The sequence below is a fragment of the Cavia porcellus genome, unplaced genomic scaffold (assembly GCF_034190915.1).
Source record: "Cavia porcellus strain 051 isolate PalLab524CR breed Dunkin Hartley unplaced genomic scaffold, mCavPor4.1 scaffold_7, whole genome shotgun sequence".
NCBI classification, from domain to species: Eukaryota; Metazoa; Chordata; class Mammalia; order Rodentia; family Caviidae; genus Cavia; species Cavia porcellus.
Genome location: NW_026947490.1, coordinates 80887856 through 80908276, shown reverse-complemented (window position 1 = coordinate 80908276; position 20421 = coordinate 80887856). Strand labels below are relative to the sequence as shown.

General features: G+C 46.4%; 1 protein-coding gene across 1 annotated transcript in view; it reads left to right on the top strand.

Annotated features, from left to right (window-relative positions):
* The first annotated feature begins 14589 nt into the window (after positions 1–14589).
* The window catches only part of LOC134477101 (uncharacterized), a 33065-nt gene continuing 27233 nt past the window's right edge, over positions 14590–20421 (top strand). The window contains exons 1-2 of the mRNA XM_063254071.1: positions 14590–14889; positions 19890–20035. Of these exons, the coding sequence (XP_063110141.1) occupies positions 14590–14889; positions 19890–20035 (446 nt within the window). The remainder of the gene's footprint in view (positions 14890–19889; positions 20036–20421) is intronic.

Here is a 20421-nt window from a genome sequence, read left to right as displayed (position 1 = left end):
AGGTCTCAGGACGACCCCCAGTTTCTTCCACTCTAGCGCATAAGTCTTGGGCTCCTCCTGGACCGCTGCTCTTCCTGGGTGGACATGCACACACCCTCTACTCAGCTCACAAGCTGTCTGAAAATGCCAGTGTTTCTCAGTGTCCCTTTTGCAATTTAACTTTGAATAGAAGGCTCCCATTCCTTCTGGGGCCCTCCTGTGGCCATGCAGGAAAGAGCCACTATGGACAATTGAGAGTGTGACCAGGGCTTAAGCCTCCCTAGAAGTGAGAGGTGGGACACCAACTCCATGTCCACTCATGTCCCATCACAGAGTGGACATCAGATGGACAGCAGCCCTGCTGAGGTCTGCAGAGAAAGGGCAGAGGAGGGCGGCCCATCACAGACCATGTCTGATCCCCTGGACAGCAGCCCCAGGATCTTAGTTGCATGCTTCCTGGGCACCTCAAGGACCAACACTTCCTCCCAGCAGGAGGGCATGGTGGGAAGGTGAGTTTTGCCTTGGTCACTATGACTCCACATCTGGGGAAGGGGCAAGCACCACTCTCAGCATTTTAGCAACTCTGAAGGTTGGGGTGCTGGAAAAATCATGAGAAATGGGGTCTCCATGGTCAGTGTCCAGCCTGGACTTGGCCCTGGGAAGACTGGCTGATTCTTACAGATGATTGTGCTTCCCCACTGGGAAGCTTTGCCTCCTCCACACAGTCCTATTCTTGTGGACAGTGGTTCTGTTCATTGTAAAGCGGACTGCAGAGTCACTCTGTGGGACCACAGTGTGGTCCCACACCTGGCCATGTCAACAGGCCACCTCATGGAACAGGCGGTGGGTACATAAATCCACAAATAGAGCTAAGGACACACTTCCTGTGAGCACTTTTCCAGGCATTGACTGTGTCTCAATAGCCAGAGCAGATGCAAGCCCTGTCCTCTGGCGATTCCATGCTATGTGGGGTAGGCACAGTCACCCTGGACAGCACAGCAGGTAGTGGCAGAGAGAACTGGACAGCACATCCCTACATGAGCTGAAGGCCAAGGAGAGGCAGTTCAAGACAGATGCCTGCTGTCCCCTGGTCCTCACATATTTATGGACCAGCAGCCCAGTGCCCTTGAGTGCAATCACACAGCAGATACCAGTCTCTGTCCCCATGGAGCTGACAGTGGGGGCAGCAGAGGGACCATGTGTCAGCTGTCCTGAAGAAGGCAGAGGTGGTTACACCACTGGACAAGGGCTCCTTCTCATAGGATCTCTGTCAGGCGCTCAGGGCTGTCTGGGCAAGGCCTACACTATAGAGATATGTAGAGGGCGGGGCTGGACCATGCACACACGAGTCCCATGTGTCCATCCCCACAGGAGCCCTAGCAGGGTGCATGAGAGGCAAGGCCAGGCCCCTCACTGTGCTACTACCTACCTTTCCCAGGTCCATGTCTGATGTCCTTGACACCTCACTGGAGGTGAACTCGAAGGAGGAACCCCCAGCAGAAGCCCTGGACCAAGGAAAGCACAGTGTGCCCACCGAGGCAGAGGCCAAGCATGAGGAGGCCTGGGGTATGGGGCTGTGGGCATGTGGGGAGGGGATGGGCCTTTGCACACTGGGACCCTCAGGACTCAGTAGCAGCTGCAGTCTGGAGGACTCCCCAGGGGAAGCTTTGTGCACAGAGCTGTCTCTGACATGTGGTGGGAAGGTTTTGCCCCAGGAAGGAACGTGGGCATTTGCTGAGCTTTTCTCTTCTGGCAGCTGGAGGGTCAGATCCAGACAAAGCTGAAGGACTACTTCTAGAGCCCACAGAGGCTCCAGCTGCAGATCCATGCCCAGCTGTGATAGCAGAGGAGACAGCAGGACCAGAAATCCCCTGGGCACCAGCTGCAGGGCAGGGGCTCCTGGTGGCTCCACAGCAGGGCTCAGCTCCTGAGCTCCCTCTCGGGCCAGCTCCTGCCACACCCCTGCCCTTCCCCCCAATTACAAAGGAGTTCCTCTTAGCCTATGTCTTTGCCCTCCTATTCTGGATATACATAAACAAAACAACAGGGTGATTTTCAAATAAAAGCTAAGCTTGTAGTTCGGTTTCAACAATCAGCGTGGTGGCCTGAAGTACATTCTCAGTGTTTGTGCACTGGACACCACTGTGCAGGGCCAGAGCCTTCCCCTCAGTGCTGTGCCAGGGAGCAGTTCCTCACCTTCCCCTGGTGCTAGTCCCTGCCCCACTCATGTGAGGACCTCATGATTTACCTAGTCCTCATTTTTCACAATATGCTCACACTCTAAGAAAGGACTTGCATTCTCTAAGAGAGAAAAATCCTAAAGCGACCCTGTCCGTGTTTCTGTCATCTATTGACTCAATTATATGATTATTTTGGTCAAACAAGAGATATTTGTTGCTGGAAATTAAGGAATGCAATATGAATGAAGAATCAAAGAAAGGAGGTAGTCACAGCTCTCCACACAGGGTCTGATGCCTCTCCTCAAGCTGTCCTCTTTCCTGTCTTCATTTGAGGACACATTTAGTTGCTGTTGGGTGGACAGTGTCAAGACGCAGCTCTTCTCTCTCTCTCTTTTTTTTTTTTTTTTTTTTGCATTTTAAAAATTATTTACAGGTAGTAAAATACAACAGAACAAGTCAGAATAATGCCATTTGAGACAGTGCAGTGAAATTGGTACAGAACTTCACAGCAGGTTACTGGGATAACCGTAATAGGTACCGTAGTATATCTCATAATCTTCACAATAGTTGATCCTTCAATCATGTACACAAAAATGAAACCAAATATAGAACATTATAGAACTTCTCAAAGGAGAATATTCAGTAGAGCAGTTTAATGAATCTGAGCAAGTAAAACAGTGATAGCAATATTTGCCTTCAAAGAGATGGTAGAAGGCAATCCCCCTTATTGCTCTCTTGTATATGGGCATCCTCCCAAGAGATGTTCAGACCTCTGGCTTGCATTCAATAACGGGGTGTGGGAGGATTGCATGTTTGATTCTCAGCCTGGGCACCTCTAGGCTCATGGCTGCTTACCAGGGAGGCACCTGGGCTGCTTTGTTTCTTAGTGCACTAAGTTCCAGCATGTTGGGATCTCGGGAGATGCTGGCTGGTTCTCTCCCTGGGTTGCCTGCCGCTTGCTCAAACCACCAAAGAATTGTTTTGTTTTTATGGTACCAGGGATCAAACTCCCAACCTCCCAGTGGCCAGGCAGCTGCCTATACTGCTGAGCTAAACCACTGTTGGCTAAGCCACAGCTCTTCTGTCACCTTATGTATGCGGTGAGGACTTGACCACAAGATACTGCACCCTGTGAATGTGACTTTTATTCTATGTCTTTCCAGCTGGGTTGTAGACACAGGCTCTGCACTCACCTCTACCCCTCACTGGCCCTGATATGCACAGACCCGATATGCTTTCCCACCTTTCAGCAGTGTGAGTTGCTCGCAGAAGAGGACAGCCTGTCCCAGTAGGATGGACAGCTAAGTTAGGTAGAAATACCTTAAGCAGTCATTCAAGGCAGAGGAGTCGTGCAGAATATGAGAACCCATTCAATCTGTGGGTGGAGGCGCATGTCGAGAAGATGAGTGCCAGGGATATAGCTAAGTGGGCAACTGCTGCCTGAGTGCAAGGTTGTGAGTTTGATGCCCCCACCCCAGGAAGATTAAAATCACAGTCAGCCAAGCACGTGCTTGACAGTATGGAGAGTGGGGGTGTCTGATGCAGTAGCCCCAACACCAGTTCAAGATCAGGCCTGGGCTACAAAGTGAATTCAAAACCAGCCTTTACTGCAGAGCGAGACCCTATCACAAAAAGACCAAAAAAAAAAAAGTTGTGATCCCTGTACACTTGCTGTGTGACCTGCTTCCCATTGGGTCAATATTACCTCCGTGACTATACTTGTAATCTCATTGGCTGATGATATTTTTTTCCCACATTGCAGCCACGTTGCTCTAAATCTTCATTAGCTCATCAGCAGCATATTGGGTGGAGCTCCTGTCTGTCAGAAGACATTCCTATTTCACCTTCCATTCGACAATCAGTTTTTTTACTTTCAACCTGCATTATGCCTTAGAAATCACTGTGCGACTTCGAGGAACACGAACTCATTTAATTGGACATCTGTCAGGTGGAGGGGTGCCTGTACTTCCCATGTACCTTTTGGGGTCCTTTGTCATCAGTGAATCCTGTTCACTCCACCCGAAGAGTACTTGCCAAGGTGTAGGAGCTGCAGGCAGCCCATGTCTGAGCCTGTGCCCAGAAAAGCACCCAGGAATGACCTGCAGTCACTGAAGAGCCTGCAGCTCATCACCTGCACCGCAGGGAAGCTCTCATAGGCTCCCTTTGGGACCAGGCACATTCCCTGTCCTTGCCACACGCTGCTAAGCACACTGGGCCCCAGGACCTACTGTACTGGCCAAAAAATGTTCTCCCAGACCCAGCTGGGCCTAAAGATGGCACTGCCTGGGGACAGGGACTGGGTTACCTGCTACAAGTGATGCTGAAGACAGTCTGTGATTTATAATTCACACCCTATATACCACCAACGATCTCATTTCTATTCTTCACAGTAAATATGACATCTTCACAGGAACACAAGCATAATATAACATAAATAAAAGCATAGTGCATTAAAAAATAATAAGAGGTAGTGAAGTGCATGTGGTAAAAAAATTAAAAGCGGGCGGGGGGGCGTTACCTCAGCAGTGTGGGTAACTACTTAGCAAGCAAATGCGAGGCCTTAAGTTCAATCGTCAGAACCAAAAAAAAAAAAAAAAAAAAAAAAAACAATTAAAACAGCAGTGTGAGGCAGACTTGCGCAGACCTGAGACCCTCACCCCAGCACCAGGGTCCTTCAGGCAGAGGCAGCCTGACGCCCAAAGCTGCAGCTGTCTGAGGCCGAGACCACACTGAGGGGATTTCTGAGGCCCATCTTGGTGTCACAGGACTGAGCATTTTCAAAGTACTTTGCTACATGCTCACACTCAGTGCAGATCCACGCAGAGGTTGTTATGCTCTGACAGCCCAAGCTGTCCAGAAGCTGCTCCCTTTTGGGGAGACAAGTGAACCTCCTCTCCCAGAGCCTGCCACTGACTGAGTCACGGAGGAGAAAGTGAACACAGCACTCAGGCAAATCTTTTCAAGGAGGCCTCAGGCTCTTGGACCCGCCTTGCACCTGTGCTCAGGCCCCTCATGTCTGGCCTCGAGTGACAGTTACAGAGGCACCTCACCTCCATAACAGATGTCTCTAAGAAAGGGCTGGTCTTTCTCTACCTCCACGACTTCCCCAAGAGGCTTTGAAGATGGTGCTAGTATGCAGATTGCGGTGTGGAGATTGTTAGCCAGGGCTTCCAAAGATACGTATACCACCTGGCGAATACACACAGCTTCCCAGGAAGTCTTAATAGGGAGGATAGAGGCGGGACACAGAAGAATGACAAGCACCTTAGAGGAAGCCTACTGGACACACTACCCTCAGCATTAGTGCGGCCTAGAGGGAAAACACAGGGAGACCCCACTCCACAGCCTCTCAGGACACAGCCGCCCCTTCCTGATTGCAGACTCTTGTTCGTTCCCACCACACTGGCCTTCTCAGCCCCAGAGCCCCCTGCAGCAGTGTGCAGGTGAGGAAGCAGGGGCAGCCTAGCCACTGCCTGGCCCACAGTGCAAGCAAAGGAAGAGAACCCCAGGCCGCGAACCCTCACCTGAGGGCCAGGAGCTGGGTCTGAGCAAATTACTTAGGGCCAGCTCCTGAAGGACCCGTGCACATGGCAGCAGAAGGACTGATCATCATGTCCAGACCCCATCACAGAGCCACACAAACCCAGGCATGAAAGAATAACTGGACTTGTGACGGGGAGCATGATGCGTGTCTACTATATTTGTGTCCGAAGTCTCTGGCGGTCATATATGGAGGCTTTACAGAGGTGACTGGATCTAAAGTTGTTGCTGCCGGGATCAAGGGTGTGATGCTGGGGTTGCTTCACCCTACAAGCTAGGATTAGGGGTGTGAGTGCAGGTAGCCTGGGAAAGACACAAGGGACAGAAAGAGCTGTGGTGTCATAAAACCGCTACAAACCGTGAGCTGAAATAAACTCTCCCTTTAACTTTGGCTACTTTGTCTTAACAACAAGAATAGTAACCGAATCATGGCCCAAATGGGCAAGTTTCCCTCCCACACAGAACAGGGCTAGAAAATGCTCACTTCCTTTCTGCGGACCAGTGGTCCGGAACCGAAGGCCCCGTTGCACAGTCACACAATCCAGTGCTCCCTGGCCAGGGGCAGTTCTGCCTGTTCCATGGAAGCCAGTTCCACATGTCCGCAGGCCACCTGATTCCTGCCAGACAGGAGGATCCACATTCTTCACCCCAATTATCCACATGATCCGGTATCACACAGGGACCCAGTGCCAGGCCCCGGGTTGCTGTAGAGTCAGGGGTCACCAGATTGGCTTCAAGACCCAGTTCTGATCACCAAGTCCTCTGGAGAACACCTGGTCCTGGGAGCTGCCTGAGGCTGTCATAAGCCAAAGGCTGTTGCCCTTGTTGGCCTCAGTCACAGGTCCTGGAACAAGGACAGCAGCCTGTTGCTTCCAGCTTGGTCAGGATGATGATATGCAATCCGTCTTGTGAGTACTGTCTTCCTGGGCAAGAAAGGGAATGAGGAAGTGCAGTGGTCAGCAATATGCAGCCCAGGGCCAGCTGTGAGCCGTGGCAAGGAGAAAGGAAAACAGAGACAGCAGGAGAAATGGGTGGATAGGAGGGAATTAGAAGAGAAGAAAGGAAGATTAAAAAAGAAAAAGTCACTGCACTGAACAAATTCTGAGCCCTGAGTTTTCCATCCACTTCCGTGCGGGATGGAACCAGACCAGGGATCCCTGGACCCCGGGAAGCTGTAGGTGCAGAGTCTCCTCTTCTTGTGATCCCACCTCAAGGATTGGGAGGTTTGGGGGTGAAGGAAGGGGCTGGAAAGGGAGGAGTCAGGCAGGGAAAGTACAGAGAAGGATAGTATGGGCGTGTGTCATGGGCAGGTGGTAGTGAGATACAACCTGTTACTCCCCATATGTCGCACTGTGTCTGCAGGGACAGCGAGACCCCTGCCTCTCTAACCCAATGCCAGTAGTCAGAATCTTCCTTGGTGATCACAAGGGGGCCACACTGACAGCCAGACAGACACCAGAGCCACAAAGCGTCAGAGGAGCCTGCACCCTGTATGGGCTCCACAGCCCAGCTCCTGGCCTTGTGCCCCACAGGCCCTTGCAGTGTCAGCTGAGACAAGGCACTGCATGGGGAGAATGACCTGCAGACAGACTCCTCAGGAGCCAGCTTCTGCAGGGGTTGTGCTGGGCCTGGGGCCTCCCTCACTGACCCTGATGGGTCCTGTGCCTTAGTTTACCACATATTCTCCTAAGATAAAATCATACCCACAGGCTCAGAAAATCTGGGAGGAGACCATACCTAGTTAAGTGGCTGCAATGTGTCCAAATTTGACCAAGAGACACTTTATTATCTTCCCTCACCTGGGAATGCTACCCATCGGACGACAGTCAGTCCTGCCTGGGCACTAGGATGGGATGAGTGCCTGGGGTGAGGGCACAGGGCCTTTGGGCTATGGGCCGCTGAAGTCTTCTGTATGTGGGGCAGGGTTATTTCCAGGGAATTGGTTAGAAAAGCCTAAGAGCAGGAAGATGCCTAAGGGACCGAAAGTCAAGGACAAGTGTCCTGCCCTCTACCTCCCAGGGTCCACAGGAGACATTCTGTAGTGCAGTTAGCTGCTGGGCAGGAAGTGATAGGCTGAAGCACCCATGTTTCCTGGGGAGGGCAAAGCAACCCTGCTGACTGCTGACATCTGTCATGTTGTCTGTTGCTTTCAGATGAGTTCCTTCAGGGGACCACAGGGAATGGCCTCACACCAGCCCCCGCTGCACAGCCCCTCTTCTAGGTGACAGAGACAACACTTTGATTGTTAGAATCACATTGTACAGCAGGCATGGCTATGCACATCCCTAATGCCAATACCACAGGAGGCTAAAAATTTAAAAGAAAAGAGAAAGGAAGCCTTGCCTGGGCAACTAAGCAACTCAGTGAGACCCCTTCCCAAAAAGTAGAATAATGGGAGAGGACTGAGTGGCAGGGGCTGAGAATGTAGCTCAGTGCAAAGGCCCTGTGTTTAATTCGCTGTATTGCAAAAAAAGGCACACAGGTGATAGTGCTAAGCTCTCTGCTCAGATGTGTCCCAAATGCTATTTTTCATCATGTGGTGGATAAAAAAGCCCCATCTGCACTGTGATCTCATGTGATAGGAAGGCACCCATGTCTATAGAGAGGGACCGTCTTCCCTGTATTTTTGTTCATTTGTTTGCTTGGATTTTTTGTTTGTTTGCTTGTTTTTCTGTTTTGAGACAGGTTCTTGCATATAGCTCAGCCTGGCCTTGAACTAATGGCAATTCTCTTGCCTGTTTCTCAAGTATTAGGTTGCAGGCATGCTCCATCCCGCTCAGCAATCTTTCCACCATGAACCTGGCTATTCTTTCTCATGAAATCCAGTTGCCTCCTGTCTGGAGGAGAACCTACTTTGCAGTCATCTTACCTGCTGCTGCTTTCAAAAGTTTTCTGGTTCACCTGTCCATTGTTGTTGTACACTGGCTTTGAACATATTATGGGCCAAACTCCATGTTTTTTTATATGCAAACGATCATAGGAAATCAAAAATTCAAAGAGTTTGGGGATGAGTTGGGTTGGTGAAAGGTGGGAAAGTTTGTAAAGCCTCATCTGGAACCAAGTCTGACACTATCTTCTCTCTGGGTAGCTGGGGAGAATGGCTCAGCAGGACACTGACTGCAGGAAGGGCGAGCAGCTAGCAGCCTAGATTTCTGAAGACCCAGGTAGATGCCAGCCTTAGGTGGCTGTGCTCTCAGTCGTCTCCTTGCCAGGCTCAAGGTTCCTTAGCCAGCAGTGCCCTCTGGAGGAGCACAGTGCAAGAGATGCATCGGCTCCTTTGCCTGAGCCCTGAGGCGGCTGAACATGAAGGCAGGTTCCCTGGGACATCCGCTGTGTCCCTGTCCCTGTGCACAGGATGCAGAGCTGGAAGCCAGAGCTCTCCCTGGGGAGATGTGCCAACTGCTGCTAAGGCCTTGGGCACCAGCCCCTTGACCTCAGGATCCCGCATTTCTGCATGATATTGGAAGTCCAGTGCAGGTAACAGATCCCTTTGGTAATGAGTATTGGGAGCAGAAGTGGAGGAACTGGTCTGTAAGAGGTCATCACAGAGGAGGCAGGGAAGTGGAGGTGTGGGGACCTCAGCTGACACACAGGTATCTCCCTGTAGTGTCCAGGCTCTCTCATTTGGCATGAACTGGGGCCCCAGAAACTGGAGAAACAAACTACAAGAATGTTCTCTCTGCCTAGGACCTCAGAACCATCATGGCAATGGTTCAGGCTTTGACTCCTCAGTTCCGCAGAGCCTGGTCTGAGACTGCAGGCATAGGTTCATTCCCGTACTCCCTGGCTTTGGTCCTTGCCTCGCTCTTGGTGTTTCACCAGAACCTGCAGGTGCCACATAAAAACTAGAAGTTCTGGAACTAACTGGGAAAAACAACAGAAAGCAACTGGACTCTGAGGGGTACTGCTCGTTTCCCAGCACAGTTTGCACTCATGCCCTGCCCCCTGGGATGTGAACCCACCCCTTGCCTGTGGAACTTCTCCTGTCTGCTGCTGTGTTCAGGGTCTGCTGTGTCCTTGTTCTGCGTTCTTGGACGGGGCTCCAACAAAGCCTTCATATGACCTTGGCCATTATCATGGGCACACATGACGATGGGTCACCAACCTGAACGGCCAAGACGGCAAGGCTGTGATGAACACAGGTGGTACTTGGGCCACTGTCCCTGAAGAGCCTGTCCTTTGCCCATGAGAGGAGGGTTGTTTTCTTATTAGAACAGCAGGTCTGTGAGTGGAGGAAGAAGCCAGTGCCCTGCCCCCACCATGAGCATAGCTGCTGCTCTCTTTCCTTCGAGAAGCACAAAGCCCCAAGACTGTATGAACTCTTATTACTGATGCTCAGCCCTGAGCATGTCATAGGCCAAACTCTGCCAGCAGCTTTCTCTGGAGTCCTGAGCTTCCCAGACTCTGAGCATCACATTGAGGTCAAGAGAAGGGATATGGCAGAGCTGGGGTCCCAGTGGTCTCACAGGTCAAGGTGCTAGTCCCAGTGAGCAAAGGCCTGGAGGGCAGCCTTCAGACCCAAGGCCAAGCTTCCATCAGCACCTGGCCCGCTCTGGTCCTTAGTGCCTTCATAAGTGGTCTCCAGTGGGAATGGGATGTCAGTGCGCTCAGCGAAGAGTTTGCTGTTCAACGGAATTGTGCAAATTCAGTAGGGATTTTTGAGGAAATGTGATTTCCAAATGTACTGGCTGTGAAGAACCACTTAGACGGCAGCGACTCCAGTTCCCCTGTAGGAAAGACCCATAGAGATGAGGGTATTGCAGGCCTCATAATGGACAGCACGCTTGTGTACACCAAGAGAAGACAGCCATCCTAGGGCTCTGAAGGAAGCCCATGTGGAAAAGTGGTGGGTGAGGCTGAGAGGCCTGATATTCAGGAACCACAATGGAAGGTGGGGTTTGCAAGTTCAGTTCCCAGGAGGAGCCAGCCTGGCTTTCCCATCAACCTGTGCACCCTAGGTGCTGTCCTGAAGACCCTAGGAGACCTGGACTCTGTGCAGGGTGGGTCTGGTCCTACTCTCAGGTGATTTGGGAAGACAGGGGCTTAGGAAACACAGCAGAGGGAAGGTGAGGCCTTGTCCCAGTCCATCCATCCCAGCTGGCTGTGGCTTTGAGGACCAACGTGCTGCCTTATTGAGGTCATGAAGTTCCCTCAATGAATGGCTGCGTCTGGGCCTGGGAGTCCCTGACCAAGGGTGGTATGGGCGAGGCTGTGAGCAGGAGCGTGATCCTTCCCTGTCCGCTGGGCAGAGCACACCCTGCTCATTATGACTGATCTCATTTGAATCTGGATTGTTAGATTGCTGTTTTGTATTGACTGATGTTATTCCAATCTGATGTGACTGGTGGTATTGAGTCTGAGAGTAGAGGCAACTACACTGAAGGTGACAAAATGCACCAGGACACTCACTCTGGTTTGACTGTTACTTGCTTTGAAGTCTTATAATGTCTCCAATGTTTCATTTTTGTTACTATTATTATGTATGTTATATTCAATTATACTATGCCTGATAATATAGACAATTCTATTGAAGGCAATAAGAGACATCACAGTAGCTACTGTAGGTCACTTGTATTGCAGTTGTATATGACTATTTCATTTCATGTTTTTCCAGAAATTTAGCTTAAGTCTTGCTTTATTTTGTTTTTTTCCTCTAGTACAGGAGGGATAGATATACATGTAGAGACTCATGAATGCATAGAACTTCTAATCAGTTTATGAGAACTGATTATAAAATGCATGAGGAAATTAACAACCACTTTGAAGTAAAAGACACACTAAAATACCCAGTGCTGATTCCTTAGTGTCATGAAGTGCAATCCCGCAAAACTATTATTATTTGTTCAGACTAAGATTAGCCTGTTTTGTTTTGTTTAATTTCAACATAGGTGAAGGTATGGACAGATATTTTGAAGAGAATGAGAGATACTATGGCAGCCATTGTTGACTTCCCTATTGTCTGGTCTTGAAGACCTAAATTTCTTTCATCACTCTGTTCGGATCAGTTTTAGACAAGTTTTTTTTGGAATGAATTCCTTGTACGTGAAGATATGGACAATTATTTGGAAGAAAACAAGAGACAATATGATAGAGAGTGAAGATCTCTAGTTGTCTTGCTTTGAAATTATGTCCCTTATGTTTCTTTTTTTATGTTGTCTTTTGTTCTATTGACTTTTGCCCTCTTTAAAATTAAAAAAAAAAAACACTAAAACTGGAGATTCTGGTTGCCCTACATACTCTCTTGGTTGGTATCTTCCAGAAGGAGTAAAAATATAACACCACAGGGATACATGTTCACTTGTCTTTATAACAGTGTGTAATAGTTAAATATTGGAAACAGCCTACATGCCCATCAGATGGTAACTGTGTTCAGAAAAATGTGGCTTGTATACATAGTTGAGTACATGCTTCCATAAAGGATAAACCTGAGAGATATTTTACTTAAGCAGATGTACCTGGAGTCTTAAATTACAAGTCAAGCACATCAGAAATATACATATTTAAATATTGCGTTGTTTCTCCTGTGTGATAAAATGAAAGCATAAATGAAGACCAACAGGGTTCAAATATATTGGGAAGAAAATGGTCAAATGGAAAAGGAACCTAGGGAGGTACGAGGGGAAAGAGGGATAAACATAAAAAAGGGAATAGAGGGTAAAAATGGAAAGAAAGGTTTGGCAAATAAGGAGGGAAATATCATGGGTGTGAGAATCAAGATATATTTTGTAGCAGCATAGTTTGTGATAGCTAAATCCGGGAAAGAACCAAAATGGCAGTCAACTGCAGAGTGGATGAAAAAAATGTGGTGTTTTATACAATGAAACACTATTCAGCTATCATAAAGCATGATCTTGAGGAGTTTACAGGTAAATGAATGCAACTTGAGACTATCCTCATTAGTGAAACAAACAAAACTCACATTTGTAAATATCACATTGTGTGTCTAGTGTATAAAGTAATAAGGACTGAGAGAATAATGGGAACCAAAGTATAATAGATGTCGTCAAGGGAAAGCAAAGGAAAGTGCTCTAAAGGGTATAACGGTACGTATAGTGTGTAAGAACAATGAGCATGTGTCTGAATTTCTGTTAGATCCTTGAACAGAAGGGCCTGCACTGTCAATGTTTGAGTGTCTAGCCACCTTTTGTGCTTTCATTTTGTGACTTTGGCAAGTATTTTTAAGATGCCGATGCGTAATGTTTGAACTAGCGATTTTCTGATGTTAATTTTCCCGATGTCTGTATTATTCTGCTTTTTCCCCTTTCTTTCTATTTTGCTTTTTCTTTCAATTTCTTTTGTTTTTTTCTTTAAATAAAGCATTTGAAAAACAAGATATATTTTGTACAGGTATCAATTCCCCATGATGTATATGATCATTATGTATATCAAAATTGTACAATAAAATTAATATTAAGAAAAGGAAATGAAAATATAATTTTTGGGATGCTTATAATAATTTTAGGGAAATACGCTTAAAGCAGACAGATTAGCAAGGTTCTCTAACTTGTTAATGCAAACATATTCTATCCATATAATTTGTCATGTCACGGCAAATCACCAAAACATATGTAAATCATGTTTTAAGTATAAAAGCCTCAACTCCCAGGGGACATCTATACTGAATGGTTCCCTCTAGAAAAGACAAAGTCTCCCACAGGGACGACAAGCACATGATCTGCTTGAGGCGGGAGGGCAGAAGAGATGGCCATGGCCACAAGAAAAGTCCCCAGGCGATGTGTGAATGTGTCCTTCATGTAGGCTGGGGGGATGACCTCCTCGGCTTCACAAGGAGTCACTACCTGCTGTCCCCTCACACAGTGTCACAGCACTGAGGACTGCAGTAAGGCACTGATCTCAGTATCTAAGTGTGGATATCCTCAGGCAGCTCGAAATTATAGCCTGCTCTGAACCATCCACTCAGTGCCATACAGGGGTATATTTTCAAACGTTTATATAATTTAATGAAAATCATTGTGGCAATTTTTTGAACATCGCATAATTACTATTGCAACTGAAATGTAAATGAAGTCAAGCAAAGAAAAGAGATCATCCTAAAATCCCGCAGCTCTCAAAATGATGGCCCTGCACAAGACGTCTTGGGACAGAATAGACCCTCGGATGGAAAAGCACACTGCAGCCCGCATCTGCTGCATCTCACACATCTACACATTGGTTGCCTTCAAACTTCAAATTCCTCAGCCGCTAACATGACACACAGCTTTCTAGTTTCCCTGCTGTCTCTAAGGAGCACAAGGTTGTGTTCCCCTGTGGAGAGAAAGGGACATGGGATCTTCTTATCAGAGGGGAACTCAGCCTATAGTCCCCAACACATAACCTCACTTCCTGGATGACAGTTGCAAAGAGAAATTGAAATTCTGCAGTCAGTGGGCAGCGCAACAGTCACTTGGCTGGACAGTCATGGCAAACATGCTGTGCTGCTGGCCCAGGTGTGGAGGCAGCAAGCACAGGACCCCGCGCAAGGAAAGTACTTGGATGAGACTATGGCGATGGATCCCTCCATCCAGAGGATTCAAGACTCTCAGAAGGAACTGCCCAACCCGCATGGGCAGCAGCACAGGACTGATGTATCCAGACCCAGTGACTATGGAGCCTGAGGAAAGAGGGAGCCCAGGGCAGGTTTCCCTTGACCTGACTCCCATATACATGGAGACACCAGCTACAGGCCAGGGGAATTCTGGTCCAGCCACCTTTGTGAGTCCCCAGCACAACACCTGCCTTTGGTCCTCACTGTGTGTGTCTGTGTGTGTGTGCGTGTGTGTGTCTGTGGCTGTGGCTGTGAGTGTTGAGCTCAGGGTGCTGAGCCAAGATAGTTCTGGGCAGGAGCTCGAGCTGGGAGGCTGTGGCCTGGGCTCCTGTCACATCCCTACCCATGACAGGGCTGGCAGGACGAGAAGAGCAGTGCCCAATGGTCATCCAAAACCCAGAGCCATCTCCTACTCCTCGGGGAGAACGTGTGACAGAGCTGTTTGTGCATCAGCAGCGCAAGGTCACCTGTGGGAAAAGCAGAACGAGCTGTGGTCCTACAGATCTTCACACTTTGAGACATCTGCTGGGCATTGATGCACAGAGCTGCACCAAGAACATCGGCCTGGAGCTGGCCATGGGGTCTGTGTGCTGTGTGTCTGTGACAGCCACTGGGACTGCACAACAGCAACAGGGGCCAGCTGGGGTGAGGGTGTGTGTGTGTGTGTGTGTGTGTGTGTGTGTGTGTGACGCGAGGGAACTCTGAACTGTGGCCACAGTAGGAGAGTAATGAACCTCAGTGACAGATAACACCTCCCTGAAGGACTTTTGGCAGACTTGACAGAATGGGGCGCTGCAGCTACTTGAGTCATATATTCCTCTCTCAAGTAGGATTGGTGGGGAGGGCTTGGCCTGCATGATGCCACTGACTTAGACCTAGTAGGTGAGCTCAACACAGGTCCCAGGACCTGGAGGTGCACCCTAGCAGTGAAACCTTCGGTAGGTTGACCTGGAGGGGCGGGCCCAGCAGAGGGTGCCCAGGTCTGTGTCTTCCTAGTACACTTCAGTGGGCGGGAACACCTAGCCGGCGCAATTCAAACAAATGGTAACCGAAAAAGAGAAAAAAAAAAACGGGTCTCCTACATTTGCTTGTATGGAAGGAACAAAAAGTATGGGAAGAGGAAGCAACAAGAAAGGGTCCTCAGTCCTCAATCCTGAGTAGACTGATCCAGGAAAGGGAAATGCAAAGGAAGACAGAAAACATGCAATATCAGACATGGCACCAATAGACATAAAGCAATATCTCCAGAGCATCATAGACGAGTTTAAAAGTGAGATATTTAACGAAATAAAGCAAGAGATAAGTAGAATAGTTAGAGAAATGCTAAGCACCGCCCAAGAAAAAACAGATGGTGGAATGGAAGAACAGAAAAAAAAGGGGAGAATTGTTTGATGGAGAAAATATAGAACAGAAAAAAAAGGGGAGAATTGTTTGATGGAGAAAATATAGAAAGCATAGAATACATGAAGCAGGCCCCAAGAGATTACCAGGACACTAAAAACTCTATTGAAAGCTGGCATAACAGCTTGAAAGAAACTAAGGATAGATTATCTGAATTGGAGGGCAGACTTGTAATATGGGAGCATGAAATGAAAAACTTCTTAAAAATAACAACAAACAGCAATAATACAAAGACTAGAAGATGATAAGAGGAACTACAACCTAAGAATTAAGAACATAAAAGAAGAAGTAGGAACACAAACAAATGGACTACAAAAGCTATTCACAGAAATAATCCAAAAGAATTTCCCTAATTTAGCAAAAGTTAAAGATACACATATGTATGAGGCATACAGGACCCCAGCCACCTACAACCCAAACAGAGCTACACCCAGGCATATAATAATAAAAATTCCAGAAATCCAATATAAGAACAGAATACTAAAAGCCATCAGAGACAAGAAACAGATCACTTACAAGGGAACACCCATCAGAATTACAGCAGACTTCTCGGCACAAACCATCAAATCACACAGAGCATGGGGGGAAATAATTCAAGCTTTGAAAGATAACAACCACCAGCCAAGATTGATAAATCCTGCACAACTGTTCCTAGAAATTGATGGAAAAACAAGGTGCTTCCAGGATAAAGAGGAGCTAGGGGAATTTGCAACCACCAATTCAACTCTACAGAGAATACTGCAGGATAGTCTAAAAAACGAAAATACCAAGACTTCAGAAACAGTGGCAAAGAGGTCACAATGAATGGAGCAGAAAGTGAAATGAAGAAGACAAACTGACAACAAACGACAGAGAAAGAGCTCAACAGAAATGAGGCAGAGAAGATTGGATGGTAAGAACAGCTATTTTGGAGAAAGCAAGACATCATAATAGCTTGTGCTGATTTAGTATCGTCGTGCTTTGAAGTCCCATCAATTTTTTATTCTTCTGTCTCCATCGGTCTTAACAGGTTGTATCTTATTGAATTTTATTATATGAGATAATATAAGCAAAAACTTTTATAGACAAGGAGATTATACAGAAACCGTTGTTCATTATCTGGTAGTTGGTCCTAAATACACTGTAATACTGTCATTCTCTTGAATGGTTTTACATTGTCCTGATACGTTTGGTGCTACAGTATTCGAAGTTATACTCAAAGATTTCAAGGAAAGAGACATTATGGTAACTACTTTTATGTTGGGATGTCTTGTAGTGAAACACTATTTTGCTTAAATGGTTATGCTTTGACCTGCACTGTTTTGTTGTTATGCCCTCTTATATCTGTCTCCTTTTTTAAATTATTTACTTTTTAATTTTTTCTCTTTAAGTAAGGGAAAAATAAAAAAGCAGGATGTATTATTATAGTAACACACTTTGATTTCCTATTAACTTGATTTGAAACCCTGTATAGCCCTCACCATCTTGCTTTGACTGATTTTCCTCTATACTGCTTTGCTTGATAGTACCAAGCTCGAAAGTATAGGCAACAACTGTGAAGACAATAAGATTCATTATGACGCCCATTCTGATTGACTATTATCTTCTTTTAAAGCCCTGTAATGTATCCAATGTTTTGGTTTTACTCTTTACTGTTTTGTTCAATTTTATTATAACTGATGATATAGGCAATTCTTTTTAAGATAGCAAGAGGCAGTATGGTAGCCATTGTTGATCACCTAGTATTTTGTTTTTACATTATCTATTATGTTCATCCTTTTGATTTGAGTGACTCTGTTCTGTTATGTCACATTTGATTTTACTCTCTTCAAAAAAAAGTAATAAAAACTGTGGGAGTAATAAAACCCAAAATGTGTAATTGTCATTATACAAAAGAAAGGAAAAAGAAAGTGCTCTAAAGAATATAACCACATATATATTTAAGTGTATAAGATAGATAACCATATTACTGAGTTTTGTTGCATCATTGAACAATGCTGTTTCCAGTCTCACTGTTTGAAAGTCCACTTTATATGCTTTAATTTTGTAACTTGAACAACTATTTCTAAGATAACCATATGTAATCTGTTAACTTGTGATCCCTATTGTTTATTTTTTTCTGAAATTCTGTATGACTGGTGCCCTATTTCTGTTTTTTTTTCTCCTTAATAAAAAAAGAGAGGGAAAGAAAGGGCTCTAAAGGATGTAACTGCATGTATGTTTAAGTGTATAAGATAGATAACCATGTTACTAAGTTTTTGTTGGATTATTGAACAGAACTGTTTACAGTTTCATTATTTGAATGTCCACTTTGTATGGTTTAATTTTGTAATTTGAACAACTGTTTCTAAGATGACAATATGAATCTATCACCTAGTGATTTCTTATTGTTTATTTTTTGAAATTCTGTATTATTTCTACCCTTTTTTCTGTTTTCATTTGTTTCTCTTTAAATAAAATTATTTTAAAACTTTTTTACAAAGACTGGATTATAATGCCTACTGTCCCAGAGAATGTTTTTGGCAAGGAGAAGTTTGAGGTCACTATTATTATCATTTTTTTACAATAATCGTAACATCTGCACCAATGTCCAAGATATCTACGAATGTTCATTTTTTATCTGAAAGTCAGAGAAGGTCCAGAGGCTGTGATGGGCTGGACCCAATATAAATCCAGTCTCTATTCTAGCAAATCCCTCATTTTCTCTCACCTTTTTTAAGACCCAAGAGCCCAATATGGCAAGAGAAAAGCTGAGCAATTTTCATTCCCAGAATAAAAATTTGGATTCTCTTTTCCCGTATTAATATCATAATTTCCCCACTGATAATCTGCAGCGGCAACACACAGAATTGAATTTCCCTTGGAGCACTTTCTGCACATTTTCCCAAAGTGAGTCCCGCAGTCCAGTTGGAAAGGGTCTGAAGACTCCCGTGGAGATCTGTTGAGGGACTCTCCCTCTAACACCTAAATTTCTATCCTAGTGAGCAAGATCAACCTGGTACACAGAGAAAGAACAGTTGATTTCCAGCTAATCAGAGGCCACTACCACCATCCTCTGTGGGGAGCAGGAAAGGGCCCATAGGGAATTTTCCAAAGGTGGAGGGCAGTTGTCCTTGGAATATTCAGAATGGCATTGATTAGCTCCTCTGTACAGTGAAGGCAAAGGCCTGGGGGCTGAGAAGTATTCATAGGCCCACCAGGCAAAGATTTCACCTCTTCTTTCTGCAATCATTTTTAAGGTGCCCAGGTTTTCCACATTGAAAGCAAGCAGCATTCTTCCATTTATTGAGAGGAGGCCAGAAGGTGAGAGCCACAACCCCAGCTACATGTGTCTCTGTGCCCACCACTGCACATGAATTTATGAGGTCCCTGCAGCCTGAGCTTGGGCGGGAAGAGGTTTCAGAGCCTCCTGGCAGTCCTTATTAGCATTTTCCTAGGCAAGATGAAACAAAAGAACACCCACAACCTGTAGATGGCCGCTCTGCATCCAGAAAGCCTGCTGCAATCCATCAAAAAACTGCACAAAGGGCTCTTTCGCATCTCAGCCAACCTCTACGTATGAGCCTGAAGCTTGCCTAGAGGCAGAAACATGGTCCCTGGCTGGGGAAAGAGCCACAGTGCATTGTGTAAAAGCCTGTCATGTAATGCAATACTATTCAGCCATAAAGAAGAATAAATTTGAGACAGTAATAGGTAAATGGATGGACCTTGGGGCCACACTCTTAAGTGAAATAACATGAATGTGAATATAAAGTGAATGGACATGGAAATATCACACTGTTTCTGTGGTGTAACTGAAAGTGTAAAGAAGGATCAGAATGTAAACTAGATTTTATCAAATAAGAAACAATGCTCAGTTGGGAGAGAGAATGAGGAAGAGAGAGGGAGGAGTGAAGGAAGGGAAAAGGAAAAACAGCAAGAGCTTTTATAAATAAGGAGGGGACAAGGAATTTAAGTAAAGACAAGAGAATGGGAAATAAGAGGGACGGAGACAAACTGGAGTTACAGAGACTCTACGGTCCAAATGACACTCGTGTGTATTTAAAATGTGCACATGAACTCACCCTAAATAAATGAATAAATGCCCGTCATGTGAGACGGAGCTGGGCCTTTCTGGCCATCCTGATGCTCAAGGAGCCAGACAAATAGGGTGTGTTGCTCAATACAGGCGGGGCCTGCTACAAGAAGGCTACTCTTCTGGTGTCTGGTGTGGCCCCAGCCATCCTTGTTACTCTGGCTGCTCTCATTTCTTACCCTTCCCTCAGAGGGGAGAGTCGGGGCTCTGGGCCTGCACTCCCCTAGAGCTTCAGGTTCCTTTAGCTTTGACACTCATCCCCGAGACAGGTCCAGGTCCCTTTTCAGGCACAGAGTGGGTGACTCAAACCCCCAGACTTACTGAGGAACAACAGGGGTAAGAGGGGTGTGCTGAGCACAGGTGTTGGCTTTAGTAGCGAGGCAGGCGGGCAAGGCATGGTGACACTTTCACTGCATGTTTAACTTTACTCTGACTGTGCCCTAGGAACTTTGCCTGTTTTCTCTGTATTTTACCATCTCTCTGTGATCTGCAAAATATCTCATCTTCCAGGCATTTGGGATCCTCATCGTAAGAGTCTTCCGTGTCCTGCATCAACCTGAGAGCACAGGGACAGTGTTGCAAGGACCCCCACAGTGAAGGAAAATGAGTCAGGACATCTGTGGAACATCTCCATAGTCCCTGCTGCAACTGAAATCAAACTGAAGTTAACGGAGGAAAAAGTCATCCTAAAATTCGACAGATTAAATGATGGCCCTGAGCAC